Source organism: Cryptomeria japonica, chromosome 6 (assembly GCF_030272615.1).
Source record: "Cryptomeria japonica chromosome 6, Sugi_1.0, whole genome shotgun sequence".
NCBI classification, from domain to species: Eukaryota; Viridiplantae; Streptophyta; class Pinopsida; order Cupressales; family Cupressaceae; genus Cryptomeria; species Cryptomeria japonica.
The window spans coordinates 456,232,208-456,249,219 of NC_081410.1; the positions used below are offsets into that span (position 1 = coordinate 456,232,208).

The 17,012-nt window shown below is 35.3% G+C and overlaps 1 protein-coding gene across 1 annotated transcript in view; it reads left to right on the top strand.

The window, feature by feature from the left end:
- The first annotated feature begins 2,024 nt into the window (after positions 1–2,024).
- LOC131876656 (uncharacterized) overlaps positions 2,025–17,012 on the top strand; it is a 78,734-nt gene continuing 63,746 nt past the window's right edge. Inside the window, exon 1 of the mRNA XM_059222099.1 lies at positions 2,025–2,225. Within this exon, the coding sequence (XP_059078082.1) occupies positions 2,025–2,225 (201 nt within the window). The remainder of the gene's footprint in view (positions 2,226–17,012) is intronic.

Below are 17,012 nucleotides of genomic sequence, written 5' to 3' on the forward strand. Positions count from 1 at the left end.
ATAAACAAGAAAAGAGGTATGTTGAGTGCATATATAAATTTTATGTTCCCATGATATAAGTAAGATATCAAACACGTACAAGCTCTCTCATCACAAAATCAAACATACCATCCCCCCTCTCACAAATAAATATGAGAAATCAATTTCAAATGATGAACACAAGTCAATCCTCATACAACCAAGTCTCATATCAAACCCCCAATCAAACTCTATTCAATCATATTTCAAATCAAAACTTGTTCAACCCAACACAATCAAAATTCAACATGACACAATTAGGAAGTAATTGTTGGAGTTGAGAAAATACAACACCATAGGAGCCCAAATGATCTCTACAAGTTGAAAAACCTGTTACAAGGAGAAGCAAGGAAGCAAATCACAGAAGAAAGAAATACACAGAAAATATGCTCAAAAAGAGAGAGCTCAATATTCACAAAAATGTGTAATGTAAAAAACCTTCTTCTTCATACAATGAAAAGTATGAACTCAACCTTTAATAGGTCATAAAACCCTAAAAGGGAAAACCTAGGTTTGCACATAATAATTAATAAAAGAATTAATTATTATGCACCTAAAGTTAGCTTAAGTGTAAAAGAGATAAAGGAAACTTAAATAATTAAACAAATATTGTTTAATTAATCAAGTAAATACCTGAATACTCTAATACCTCCCCTTAAGCTAGACTTAGGGAGAAGCTAAAACCTAGAACAACTACTGAAAGCAATAAAGATGGGTCCAGGCAACAAGGCCTGATCAGGTACCCAAATACAATGAAATCTTTATGAACTGGAGAAATAGAGAAAACCACGTGGGAACAAAACTCTACTCCAAAAAGAGATGGAAAAGAACACCACTGAAGCATGAAGAACCTGCAAACTTTGTTGAAGAATAATTGCTGCGCTCAAGAACCTCCACTGAAATAGAACATGACCAGGTAGAGAAGACTATAATATGTATGAGTGCCCTCAAATGACACCACTCGAATCAGAAGGAAAACAAGGCAAACAATTGAAATCGAAGATACAGATGGCATAAGAAACCAAAGCCTAAAGAGCTGATCAATCGAACCACGGAAGCATTAGAACCAATAGGAAAAACCTCCCCATAATACTGAAGAGGGAGAGGGACAGGAACACTGAAAAGAACAACCAAGAAGAACTGCATGACGAAGAACCAGGAACATCAAGATGCTGAGAAAAGTACATGGTGTCATGGAAGGAACACTCACTTGACACACATCATGAGGTGAATGTCGTGGAAGGAACACTCACTTGACAAAGGTGGATGGTAAACAAGGCAAACATCAACCCCCTCATGACACTTTATAAGTAGTGCATGTACAATAAGGCACAAGATATGCAATATCCCAAGTAAACAATGCATGATGGCACTTTATCTCAGTGCATTTGTATAAATACAAGCTACAATGATAAGAAGACTGGAAATAGAAACGAGAACCAAAATAGAAACATCTGAACCAGACAAGAGATCCCAAGACCTGAAACAACTAAGATATCCACCAGAGTGCTGAAAAGAAAAAAACTGAATAAAATATGCATGGAACATAATCTGGAAATTAAACTCATATAGATGGAAATCACACAACACATGCTTTCCAATTTTTTTTTTTTTTTGAAAAACATAGTTCAGATGCTCATTCTACGTCCCCTGGAGTGCAAAAAAGAGACCTCACTTTGATTGGAAAAAAACATAGTCAAATAGAAAAATTAAAAAAAAATTACCAACATGACGAGGTCTGGCTCGGAACCATCTTTCCAATGCCTATTTGTTTTAAAAAAAATGACTCCGTATGCCCAAGATATGGCCAAAAAACCAAACCTCCCCTGAAAGAGGCAAAAAAGGTAGTCTGGTGGTTGGGCGGTGCACCGGTGGCTAGTGGGTGGCGCTCCGGTGGTGACTGGGTGGCTCCCTAGTGGTGCTCCAGTGGTGGAAAGGCCAGGCGGAGGTTCCCGGTGAAGGATTAGCGGCGACAGGGCTGCAGTGGCTGCCGAGGGTGGATTCCGATGGCGGGGAGACCAGTGGCGGCGGGGCCAGCGGGCGTTGCAGGTGGCGGCGAAGAGCTGCAGCAAGAGGCCAGTGGTGGCCGGGGGAAGCATCAGAAGGTGGGCGCAGGCGCTGCAAGGCCGGCGGCAGTGCGGTCGGGAGGCGGGAGTTCGACGGCGAGCGTGGGCGACGTGAGCGGCGGGGGCCGCAGGGAGTTGCCGGTGGGGGCCGGAGGAAGCTAGGAGGAAGTTGGGGCAGCCGCCAGAAGGCAAGGGGCCGGAAGGAAGCTGGTGATGGTGTCGTACCAACGCCTGCAACAAGGCACGGGCCCCACAGTACCCTGCGTACCGTGGGGGCCCCCCAAAAAAACTTTTTGCCAATAAAATTTTTTCCTTTTGAAACCCTATTCACCTTTTTGATTTTTTTGAATATATTTTTGATTTTTTTTTCAAACAAATCAAAATCTGCCCTGCATGCCGTAAAAAGGCAAAATATTTTTTTTTTGAAATTTTTTTCTCGAACTGCGTGCAAGGGTTGTATGCCCTGAATCTGGAGAAAAAATACTCCCAGAGGCTCAGGAACCAAAATAGGTCAAATTTTATATGACCATAGGGGTTTTTAGGCCTTCTGAGCATGATGGTGAGGTTCGTTTAGGCCCAAAGTGCTAAAAAAAAATCCTATCCCTAGGTACATAAAAAAAAAATTCTGAAACCCCAGATCTGCTTCCAATGCAAAAATTCTTAAAACAAGAATAGATAGTTGTAGATCTGAAGCTCTGATACCATGTTGGAGTTGAGAAAATACAAAACCACAAGAGCCCAAATGATCTTTGCAAGCTGAAAAACCTATTACAAGGAGAAGCAAGGAAGCAAATCACAGAATAAAGAAATACATAGAAAATATGCTCAAAAAGAGAGAGCTCAATATTCACAAAAATGTGTAATGTAAAAAAACTTCATCTTCATACAATGAAAAGAATGAACTCAACCTTTAATAGGTCAAAAAACCCTAAAAGGGAAAACCTAGGTTTGCACATAATAATTAATAAAAGAATTAATTATTATGCACCTAAAGTTAGCTTAAGTGTAAAAGAGATAAAGGGAACTTAAATAATTAAACAAATATTGTTTAATTAATCAAGCAAATACCTGAATACTCTAATAGTGATATCATGGAACTAGAGTTTGGTATAATTTTACGAGGGCCATCACTGAACGTTGAACCAATTTTTCTTCCAATGCAACCAAGTGTTCCTCAAGCAACCACACAACCCCTGGTTCCACAAGTAATTGTACAAATAAGTCAACCCCTACCAAAGTCACATACAATTAGACAACCAATTTCACCTTCGATTGTATAACATGTCAGTAAATATCCTCTTATGTCCTCAAATAGACCATCAAAGATGTCCCAAACAAACACAAGCGTAGTTACAAACATGCCACCCTTTGGACATCAACCAAACATAGTCACTGTGTCACCCGCCATGCAAAAAGGTCAATTAACAAATACCTTGTAACATAAAAATGTTGGAGTCATATCACAAACAAGATCGCCCAAACAATGAAAATTCCAACCTAATCTTCTCGACAATTTGCTTCAACAACTAGGTTGTACACATGAGACTATTCCTAAACATGATCATCTACCCATGTCTAGCAATGACTCATCTTCCTATCAATAAATTGACTCTCAAGTGGCCTCCATGTCACCCACCATTTCCTCATTCCCTAAAGTTTCACAAGAGCAATCCACACTATCTCCATCAAATGACACATTCAATGACGCAGCCTCCCAAGGGCTATCCACAATAGGTTTCCAAGCTAATCCAATTCAAGATACAAGTCCCTTCCATGCACTAGAAATACAAGACCCAATCACACCATATCCTCCCATTCTAGAGAGTCCATGCAAATTCCATCACCCTCATGTCAAAACATTGATTCCTTCCCAGAACCCCCTGGGCATATTCAAAATCATACCCCATGTTAAGAAGATGATACAAAGAATGAATAAATAAGTCTTGAAATAGATCAAGATCAAGATCTTAAATATTTTCCTTTGCATCCAACATTTACCAAGATCTCATTTCCTTTGATGATCCCAGTGTCTCAGACCATCCTATGTAAGATGATCCCTTTTTGCCTCAAGAACACATTGTCCTTTCAAATCCTATTGATACAAAACTTCCTAAGAAAGATTATGACACCCCTTCTATCCTTCCCAATGATTCCATTCAAAATCCAGAGAAAAATACCCTTAAAATGGAGTCCAATGATCCTCTTCCAAGTCAAGATCAAAGTATCCCTTCACTTTCATATTTACCAAAAGATCCCATCATTCCTTTAGATCCCTATCAAGATCCTTCCATATCTTCATCTCCATGTCTTAATCCTTTGTGTCCCCCACAAGATCCCATTATCCCTCAAGATTTCATCTCACTAGATGAACCTACCATTTCTCCTAGTCCCCACCATGATCCCAATGCCTCTGTGTAAGCTGTTCATGAACCCATTACATATCAAATGGGTTGCTCCAACTTCATCTAATCTAGTTTACTCCACAAGCCTATTATTTATTCCATGTTGTATCCTCCTAAAAGTGGACTTGCATCTTGTTTCGAAAGGAACAAATATCCAATTGGTAAAAATATTTGTTAAAGAATGCATTATCAAGGCAAAGGATTAGGGATATATGAACAAGGAATTTTAGAACCCCTCAATGTTAAAACAAATACTGATTGTCACGACCTTGGTTATATATCTCACTCTCAAGACGTTGGTATCTATTTTTAAATCTAAATCCAAATATACACCTTCTCCTTCATCCCTTCCATCCATCTTAGGTCCTTATATCCCTCCATTCCCTATCCAAGATCAACAAAGGCACACATATTTGAGAACCTTCCCACCATCTACTTACATCAACCCATCCAAAATACCTTCATATGATTCCTATCCACCCATTAATCATATTACTCTTCCAAGCATGTTTGATGCCAAGCATAAAACACATAAGTGCAACAATCCACATGCATTTAAGGATCAACATGTCCCATTTAATAGACATGTAAAAACAAAGAAAAATATGATCCAAAAAGAAAAAGAAATATTCAAAAGGGTCAAAAGGCCCATTGAGAAAAAGAAAGAAAAGTCAAAATCCATATGGGTTCTTAAGTCGCTTGTAGAAGCAATGTGTTACAAGGAACTACAAAATAAAGAAAAGTAAAAAACCATGTGGATTCCCAAGCGGCTCCTCGAATCACATCCTAAAGAAAAGTCAAAGTTGGCATCCAAAGTTGTTTTCCCTCCTTCTAAACGCCTTCAACCTTTCAAATCCATTTTGGGTCCTCATGTCCCAAAATCCATGGCCATTCCTCCATAAAAATCTCAAAATTCAAAATTTTCTTTTCCTCCATTACTCCACCACCCCTCAAGGTGTGTGCCAATGTCGATCTTGTCAACATTTTCATCCACTAATGAACAAGTCTTCCAACATCCAATCTATTATATCCAACACCTCTTTTCCACCCTTCCATCCCACTTATCCAATCCTTTACATAAATCCCTATCCCATTTCATCCAATCATCCATTTCATTATCATACCAATGTCTTTGAGCATACTAGTATCCATCATCTATTGCAACACATGTTTTAAGGGTACCACCCAAAAAGATGCTTGAGTCCTTTATCCATATCCTATCATGTGTCCATTGTCTTTCAAGGAAATAATAGAACAAAAGAAAATGAAAAATGAAGAAAACATAAATAAATAGTAAAGAGAAATAATTCATCTACTGCTGAAAACCTAGCAAACAGGCACCTTGGGCATGTACCATGATGAAAACTTGGAAAACAAGCATCACACATAATCCTTCATCTTCTTGAATTCCACACATGGGGGAAGGATTCATTCATGATATCCTAGCACATCCTATCCATCACATCCTTCATTATTCTTTATCCTTCATGTCCATCATTTGTATTTGTATCCATATTCTCTTTTCCACCTCTGATGTTGACAAGGCTAGGGATCTTCCTAAGCATCACACGTCCTATCTACATCCCTTTTGTCTATATTGATTCCCTTATCACACCCTCATCCTATTCATATTGCTTATTCATTTTTTTATCTTTCGTATCATATCCATGACTTATTATTATACCCCTAATCCATCCATGATATTGATATAGAATAAAGATGTAAAATACAAAAAATGCCATGGTTTCAAAAAACCTCTTGACATGTCCCTTTGTATGGACCACATGTCATCTAGTGCACCATGCTATCATCTTATCTTGTCATGTCCAATCCCCTAGCTTGGAAAAAACATGTTATCTCATTGTCAAATAGCCCTTGGAAACTAGCTCAACTTTGATTCCATAATAATCTCCCCTTATCTTCCCTATATATCCATTACCATTTTGTCAGTCCATTCATCCATCATACTGTCCTTTCCTTGCTTGACATTGGGGGAAATTCCCTTATCATAATCAATTAATGGAGTCCTTGTAAAGAGATCATAGGATGATACCAGTACATAGCAAAACGTCATAAAAAAATAAAAAAATAAATAGCAAAATGTCATGAAAAAAGACCAAAAACATTCAAATAATGTCATGAAAAACAATCAATCCAAAAACATTAAAAAAATGTCTTGAAGAAATCACAAAATAACCACAAAACCCTAAAAATTTCAAAACAATCAAAACTCTAAAAACAATCATTTTTCATTCCATCAATAAACTTATCCATTGCAATAGACAAACATTTGAGCAGACACATATGGAAAACCCGTAAAGCACTGCACTTATGAAATCACACAACAACAGACAACCTATCAATCAAGTAAGCAATTACACATATAAACTTGCCACATCAATCAATCAATCAACATCATCAGTCCTTTATCAACTATCATGTGTCTTCAAAGGGTGTGGTATACTTGAAACCAAACAATGTCCATCTTACATAGGGTACTTCATTCCTGAAACCAAACATCATGATCATCCTATCAGAAAAACTATCAACTTTGACAACAAGATCAGAATGGATGTTGACTCAATTGGTCTAGTGAGTCTTATCTTTTATTAATTTATCTTTGATCTTGTTCCCATTTTATTCAAGCATATCACCAAGCGATGCGAGTGGAAGGGATGGTTCATGACCTTTTGCTTTTTATTTTTGCTTGTGGGATGTTTTTCAGGACATTCTAGGGCAAGTATGTTTTGGGTGTCTATGTTGGTACATGCACTTCGTGACTATCACACATACCTTGACCCTTGACATACAAAACCAACTATTTTAGAATGGATTGGAACATTTCTTGTCTGCAATATGTTTGTTTTTTTGCAAAGGGATCACATTATCGCTCTGACCTCATATGTCATGATGTGATGCATCCAGTTGCCATATTAAATAAAGCTCTCTATTGATAAAGATGCACTTATGAAAGAAAGAATTCATCATTACTCATTGTTCCCTGTTTAATTTTTTCTTCTTACTAACATTTTTTCTCGTTCATCATATCTCCTCTTTCATTTAACATTTTTTATTTCTTCTTTCGAGAGATCATTCATTTCTACCATACATAAACAACCTCTCGAGGGGGGCATCCTACCTCCATCCCTTGGTTGACTAGGGCACATGATTTTTCAATTTTATCTGAAACAAATCTCAAAATCACATTGTCTCAAAGAGGGAAAAAATGTAGATGCTAAAAATTGGTAAACACATGTGTTCTTCATTTTTAACCTAATCATGCATATAGTCTTTACTATTTACATCGATCCTGTCTCACTTCTCCTTTCCCATTTTCTATCTCGTTGATATCATTTTCTCCCCGTTTATAGTTTGGGATATCATTTTTTCTTTAAATTTATCCCCTTGATGTTAGTTCATTCTCATTTCAATCTTGTGATGTCGATTTGTCCCTAAACCTGTCCTAATTAGGTCAATTTGCTTCTTTTTTGACCTTGTGGCTTCCCTTTTCCCATTTTTTGTCTAGAAGGTATCATAAATTCTCCCAATTCTGATTTTATAACATCATTTTGACCTCTTCTCCCACCCCATGGTGTTGCATTGGTCTCATTTCAGTCCTTTGACCTGGTTGGCTCGCTTTTACTCAGTTTGACCTAATTTTCCCATTTTGGCTCAATTCTTCCCATTTTTTGTTCGAAACTTCCCAATTCTTCCCAATTTCACCCAATTTGACCTAATTTGACTTAATTTGACCAAAATTAGGTCTTTGGATGCCAGTTTGACTTAATTGTCCTTTTAGTTTTAATTAATTAATTAAACCTCCTATCCTACTAATAATTCTTCTAAATAAATAAATAAATTTAATAATTTATTTATTTGTCCCCTTTGTCCATTAATTAAATAAATTTATTTTATTTAATGAATTTAGTCAAAAATATGAATAATAAATTAAGAAATTCTATTTATTAATTCATTCTATTTATTTTCTTCCAAATTAATATATTTTATTTAAATTAATTTATCCTTATTTTCTTTTTTAGGATGAGATTTTTAGTAAATTTGATTTATTAAATTATCTCTATTTATCCTATCATATGAGGATAATGTCTATTTTTTCCTATTTTTTAATTCCTCATAATATCCTCCTAATTTTCGAAAATGGGAAACTAATATCTTTCTTAGATTTTCAAAAATCAATCTTTTTGGAAATATCTCATAAATTTTAATTTTAAATTTGAAAATGAGGTATGCACCATCTAAATATGTTGAGAAAGTATGCCTCAAACTTGTTGGTTGGAACCTCTCATAAGGGACTAATCTCTTCAGGGATTTTGGTGTGACTCTATTTGGTGTCTTGGTGAACTCAAGCATAGTAGTGATTTCGGTATGACTTCGGAGTTTGACATGAATCTTCAAGTAGTTCACATAAATCATACCTCTTACCGATATTGGTGATACATTTGATGGGTCTTGGTGATGTTAGGGAGTTCGGTGTAGCATGTGATGTCACTAAGACGTTTCAAGCTTGTATCCACAGTGACCCTTCTTGTTGACAAATTATGATATTGATAAGACAATTAGTGTGTTATGACGAAAAGCTAAATTTCAGTGTAACATTAGTGTTCTATGAGATAGATCGAGCAGTTAGTAGAAGTCTTAACTTTTGTTGATGAAGACCATATCAATGAGACTTCGATGTTCGGGAAGACATTTCTAGCCACTAGCCGATGTTATGGTTCTTGCCGATGAAGGTCGTGTCGATGAGACTTTGCCAAAGTCTTGGTGACAAGAAGGAATATCAAGGATCGAAGATTGGGTCGAACAAAGCTTGATGACAATGTGAGTTACACTTCCATTGTGTGCTAATATGTTGATAAGCTTTGAGATTATCTTGGTGGGGACCATGGTTGAATCATGTTGTTAGTGTCAAGCAAAAGTGTTATTGGTAGAATTTGAAATTTTGGAAAATTCATTTTAAACGTCGATGTTCAATTCTATGCCGATAAGTCAATAACCTATTAGCCTAAGGTGGGAACCATGATGGACTCATGCTGACCTGCTGAGTAGGATGCCAATGATTGGTCCAAGCCGCAATGTAAGGAATTTTATGAGAGTTCAGAGAGATGGTTGAATGGAACCATGAAAACTGAAATGAACTATTTTTTGAAAGAGAAATAAATAGATCTTAAAAATGGTTGTGATTATGATGGTCGATTGATGGTACTGTTGGATGCTGAAGTGTAGATTGACTGTGTTTGTAATATGTGTAATTCAAAATAGTTTTGTAATCTGTATTGCTACCTAAATAGAGGTTAGGTCAGAGCATGAATATTGTAACTTGTACGTAATTTGAAATTACTATAAAACAAGTGGATAGTGCTTTGGTGTGTGGGTTTTTCACCCATAAGGGTTTTCCCACGTGAAAATTTGGTGTTCACTCTGTGTTTGAAAATTCTTTGTGTTGCTCTGTTTCTTGCATTGTGCATCTTAATGACTGTAGCAAGAATTAAAAATAATCCCTGCTTCTCTACTCTAAGAAATTGACATTCAGGAAGGCGTTTCCACACTCTGCTTTCCTTACATAAAATATTCTTTTTTCCATTTCCTCTACTTTATCTTTATCATATTCGTCCTTCCCTAAATGGCAGCTTTGACATGCGCTCAATCAAGTCCATCTGATCAACCAAAAATCATTTCGATCCTGGTCGTCTATCGAATTTCAATTTTCTCTAAATTGAGAGCTCTTCATTTGTCAAATCATCTAGTCTTAAGCATCCTTACTCTATCAAAAACATTTAACAATATAATTTTATGCATCTTTACTCTATCCGATCATTTAGCACTCATCTAAATTTTATGCATTATTACTCTGTCAAAAATACATTTAGGCATCTAGCAATTAACATCATTTTGTCCAAATCCATTTCTCCTTAGAATCACGTTCCTATTAAATCTCTAACATCACATCCTCGATTTCATTTCATATTTGCACCTGCATAATGAGAGTGACATATTAGAATTAGAGATCAAAGGAAGAACAAAAAAGCTTTATTGAAGAATCATGGAAGCGTTGGTTTGCATTTAATTCCATGTTTTATTTTAGTATTTTTGTTGGTTAGAGTAGGAATGATTTGCATGTTATTTAAGTTCGTGATTAGCTTAGATCAATTTTATGCAATGGTTTGATTTATTATCCCAATTTTTCGATCTACAATCTCACTTTTCATACAATTTTGAACGTGTTATTTCTATGACTAATTTACTTAACAAAAAACAAAGAAATGGAAAATTGTTTGCATCCTTATTACAATGATAAAGATACCTAGCAAGCAAATGCCCATATCATATTCTTGAAACATAACTTGTTGACATATTTGTCCAAAATTTAAATCAGCAGATAGTATATAACTTTCAAGTTTAATGTACTAATACATTTGATGAAATCATAGAAAAAGGTAATTTTTTTTTAGAAAGATCATAACTAAAGGTATTGTGAAGATTTATAAGGATAACAAGGATAATCCTTCTACCTCCAATGACAAACCTTGTCTTTGATAAAATAACTGTAAGAATTTTGTCAATGATGGTGTAGTAGATTCAAAAACCATTCAAAACATATAAACCCCATCTAAAATATTAGAAAACACACAAAACATACTTCAAAGGTGTCACCTTTCATAGACAAAACAACCCTTTTATACAAAATAATATTTCAAGAAAAAGAATTACTTCTCTAGTGAAGCCCATTGAATTTGCCTTACAAAAATTAGTCCAAGATAAGATGATCACATTACTAGAAGTTAGAAACTATGAACCTCAAGTGAAAGCCTTGTGGTATAAAGATAATTATTTTTGTGACTATCACAAATTCAAAGGGTGCAAAACTTCAGATTGCATCAAATTGAAACACCTTATCCAAGGCCTCATAAAAAAAGGTAATATTACTAATGAATATACTCTTTCCTCCTTAAATAATGGTCTCAAGACATTTAAGGATCCAGTCCCTAAGCATCAAAAAGGAGACACCTCCAATAAGGGTAGAAATGTCAAAAATGCTAATTATTCTATTGCCACATATGGCTATACCATTGGTCACTTAGGAGAATCCAATACTCGTATCTGTTAGGTCCTAGAGACAACTGAGAGGGGGGGGGGGGTGAATCAGTTGTCAAATAAATTCAAACCAAAACAACTTAACTAGCTTAATGCTTAATACTAGTAAACCAGTTAAGTATGCCGGTAGACAATTTTAACAGTTAATTGCTATACCGGTAAAGATTAATGCATGAAACATAAACACAAAGTCATCCACAACACATGGCACCAATATTTGTAAATGGAAACCCTGTAAAGGGAAAAACCATGGTGGGAAACCTTACCCATAATCAGATGATACTACTGCAGATACTAAGTGTACATAAATGGGGTGTGCACATGCAGAAAGGCCAACAGCCTAGAGCTCACTGCTCAATCACAAAATGGGAGTCACACTGACTACAGTTGGATGGTTAAATCCAATAAGAATGTACTGCACAAAATAGCATCTTCATATGCTGGATTCAGTACCAGTGTAATGCTGATATGCTTTCACAAAAACCTAACTTCACCTTCAAATGATGTCTTCGTGTATAACTCTACTTAATCTTGCATATACCTTCACACAATTCTTTTTCTGCATTCCACATTCGATCTTACAAATAAGATCTTACATTTATACCATAACCTAAGACCAATTTTAGTAGGTCGGCTCTACAAGATATTACAATAAAAACATTTTACAAACAATATAATATCTGATGCAATAACTGATTGAACATGTCGGCTTAATGCATTTACAACAATAATTAATCATTTCCTTAGCATGCCATGCTGATCTGGAAAAGATAAACCTGCCGGTGTAACCCTAGGTAACCCTGGACCTATTTACCGGTAACAAAAAATATGCAAATATGAATATACCAATGATTAATTCATTAAGATAAGATGTCCACACAATGTCTTCGATATTACCAAGTGTCTTCCATATCATTTCAAGTGCCGATGATCATTATATCCTATTGGTGAACCATATACTAGTAATTGTGCAATAGTTACTTGCTTGCCAGTGAATGCTGCTGGATCTCCAAAGTGCTAGTGTTTTAGTAGGTGTTGACATCAATGAATAAACCATACCAAAATACCAACAATCTCCCCCTTTGGCATTGATGGCAACACAAGATGGAAAAACCATCAAAGTGCCAAAACAGAAATGCCAAATACAAAAAAACAACAATCTCTCCTAAACAACAATCTCTCCCCCTCGGAGCAACATGTGTTATCCAAAGTTTTTCAATACCAATCTCTCCTCAAAAGATAATGTGTTTTTCCATAGATTTCTCTCCCCCTTTGACATCAAATGCCAAAGTTACAATAATACCAAGTTCATATACAAAATACCAATCAATTCGATATACCAACTACTCCCCCTGAGAAGTAGCTTCCTCATCAAAGACCGGAGTAAAAGATTTGTCTTTTAATTCTACCGGTTGACGACAATCATCAACTGTCTAAGTCTCTACCGGTGGTGGTATGACTCCAAGCTGATCTCTGAGATATTCAAAAGTCTCCTTAGGCAAAGGTTTTGTGAAAATATCTACAAGTTGTTCTTTAGTGTTCACATAAACTAGTTTTATCTCCTTTTCTTCAACTTTTTCCCTTAGAAAATTCAATTTGATAGAAACATGTTTTGTTTTAGAATGTAGTACTGGATTCTTAGATATATCAATTGTTGCAGTGTTATCACAATATATGGTAATAGGTTCCTTGCATTTTACCTTTATGTCTTTCAACATTTGCTTAAGCCATAGTACCTATGTATAGTTGGTTGCTGCTGCAACATATTTTGATTCTGCTGTTGATAAAGATGTACAACTCTGTTTCTTACTTAACCAAGAAACTAGTATGTTTCCAAGAAAGAATGCTCCACCAGTGGTGCTTTTTCTATCATCCACATCTCCTGCCCAATTTGCATCTATGTATGCACATAATTTAAAGTTTTCATCTCTAGGATACCACAATCCAAGATTTATAGTGCCTTGTAAGTACCAAAAAATCTTTTTTACTACCGATTCATGATTTTCTCTAGGATTACTTTGAAATCTTGAAACAATACATACTGCATTCATAATATCAAGTCTGGTTTGTGTCAAATACAGTAAACCTCCTATCATAGATTTGTATCTAGTTGGATTAATAGGTGTAGATTCATCCCTTTGAGATAATTTGTCATTTGTAGTCATAGGTGTGCTTATCGGTTTAGAGTTCTCCATCCCAAATTTTTTTAGTAACTCTTTTAAGTATTTGGATTGACTCAAGAATATACCTTTGTCAGTTTGTGAAATCTCCAATCCTAAAAAGAATTTTATTTCTCCAATCATAGACATTTCAAATTCTTGCTGCATTTTAATAGAAAATTCTTTACATAATCCATCTTCTCCTCCAAAGATTATATCATCAACGAATACTTCTATAATCAAGATGTCATCATTAGTTATTTTGTAATATAAATTGTTGTCTGCATTTCCTTTAGTAAAACCAATCTTTAAAAGATACTTATCCAATCTTGCATACCAAGCTCTTGGGGCTTGTTTCAGTCCATCCAGAGCTTTTCTTAACCTGCAAACCATATCATTGTCATCTGTCAAAGAAAATCCATCAGGTTGTTCAATATAGACGTCCTCTTCAAGATCTCCATTCAAAAATGCACATTTAATATCCATTTGATAAACTTTGTAGTTCTTGTGAGCTGCAAAAGCCAAGAATAATCTGACTGCCTCAATTCTAGCTACCAGTGCAAAGGTTTCATTGTAATCAACTCCTTCTTTCTGAGAATATCCCTTACATACTAGTCTTGCTTTATTTTTGACAACCTTACCATCTTCATTAAGTTTGTTTCTGAATACCCATTTGGTTCCAATTACATTTTTATCTTTAGGCCAGGGAACTAATGTCCAAGTGTTATTTTTCTCAATTTGTTCTAATTCTTCTTCCATAGCTTTAATCCAAAATTTATCTTCACATGCCTCATTAATAGATGATGGTTCAATTTGAGAAATAAGACATACCTCTTCATTTGCCAATCTTCCTCTTGTCATAACTCCTTTAAATTTATTTCCAATTATCTGATCTTCAGAATGATTCAATCTTACATACCGGGGTGTCTTTGTTTGCTGTTGTTCTTCAATTATTGTGGAATCCTCAGATGGTACTGGGGTAACTGGATCTTCATTCTGTACCGGTGGATTTGATGTAGGTTCATTTGTCACAATTTCTATTGTCGGTTCAGAGTCTATATACCTTGAAGTTCCTCTAAATTGTTCATCAATTTTTACATTTGTACTCTCAACAATTTTCTCCAATCTCTTGTTAAGACATCTATGCCTTGCTCTTAGATGAATAACCAAGAAATATTCCTTCATCACTTCTAGGATCAAATTTGCCAATATACTCATATCTTCTAATATAACATTTACTTCCAAAAATTCTAAAATATTTAAGAGTAGGAGTATTACCAAACTATAGTTCATGAGGGGTCTTACCGGTTTCACCTTTGATGTGAACTTTGTTGAATGTATAGACCGCTATGCTGACTGCTTCTCTCCAATGCACATGTGGTAAATTTTCTTCTGATAACATACTTCTTGCTGCATCCAAGATAGTTTTGTTTTTCCTTTCAACAACTCCATTCTGCTGTGGTGTCCGAGGTGCTGATAGCTGTCTTCTGATTCCATTCACTTCACAGAATGTATTAAAGTCCTTAGATGTGAATTCTCCTCCTTGATATGATCTTAAGCATTTGATTTTCTTACCGATTTCATTTTCAACCATTGCTTTGAATAGTTTGAACTTTCCAAGTGCTTCTTATTTTTCTCTGAGGAAAGTAACCCAACACATTCTAGAATAGTCATCAATGATTAGCATGAAATATCTATCACCTTGTAAGATTTTAGTTCTAGCTGGACCACATAAATCAGTGTGAATCAAATCAAAAGAATTATTGGATTTTTCTGGAATACTTTTGAAACTAGCTCTAACTTGCTTTCCAAATTGACATTCCTTACATATTGTATTCTAAGGTTTGACAATTTTAGGTAGATCTCTAACTGCCTTAGAAGTACTGATCTTTACCATGCAAACAAAGTTTACATGACATAGTCTCTTATGCCATAACCAACTTTCATCTATATGTGTAATCAAGCATGTCTTTTCACTGTTATTCAAATGAAAGATATTACCTCTAGTCTGATTACCGGTTGCAATTTCCAAACCAGTTCTATTCATGATTTTGCATTTTCCATTTTTAAATTGTAACTGAAATCCTTTCTCAACTAATTGACCAACACTTAAAAGATTATGCTTTAATCCTTCAACATAGTAAACATTGTCAGTGTTATGCTTACCATCAAGATATATTGTACCCTTACCTTTGATTGAACATGCTTTGTCATCTCCAAATCTTACTAAACCTCCATTGTATTCTTGAAAGTTCAAGAATTTACTTTTGTCTCCTGTCATATGATGTGAGCATCCTGAGTCAATGATCCATTTATCCTTTACTTCAACTTTAGCTGCTAGGGCTTGTTCTACCGGTTGAGCAATAGGTGTCGGTTGATCTTCTATTATAGAAACAAAAACCTATCCATTGTTTGTCGGATCCTCATCAGAATCATCAGTCACACCTTCATCAACAATGTAACAAGATTTGTCTCTATTCTTCTTAAATCTATATCTCTGATATTCAGGATTAGGCTTGTATGTCCTTCTAGCTTCTTCTCTTAGTCTAGCATGTCTATTAGGGCATCTCGAAGCCATATGACCAATCTTATTATAGTTAGAATATTTAAAGGGTGCTTTACCTTCATACTTACTTCCAATTGGACCTTTAGGCATTTTCCTTGCAAATAGTGCTTCAAGTTCTTCAAGTTCTTCATTTTCTTTCCTGCTTTCTTCAAGTTCTCTTGCATAAAAGGCTTTCCAATCAGATTTCTCAAATGATGGAGTAGATGATGTTGATGCTTTAAAGGCTAAATCTATCTTTATAGTAGCAACAGGACCAAATTCTTCAATTTCAAAAGCTAAAAGTTTCCCAATCAATGTATCCCTAGTTACTGATGTATTAGGCATTGTTCTTAACTCATTTATAGCAATAACCTTCATTTTATATGCCAGTGGCAATCCTCTTAAGATTTTTGAAACAATTTCATCCTCACTTAAGGTTCCTCCACAACATTTAATACCCAAAACAATTTCATTTACTCTTTCCATAAAAGCAAAAATCCTTTCATCTTCTTCCATATTCAGATGTTCATACCTGACCCAGAAGCTTTCAAGTTTTACAATTTTGACTGTGGAATCTCCTTCATTCAGTGTTTCCAAATGATCCCAAATAGCTTTAGTAGTAGACCTATCTGATAATCCCATGATTTGTTGATTTGATAATGCGCTCAAAAGTGCTTCTCTTGCTTTACAATCATTTTCCTCATCTTTA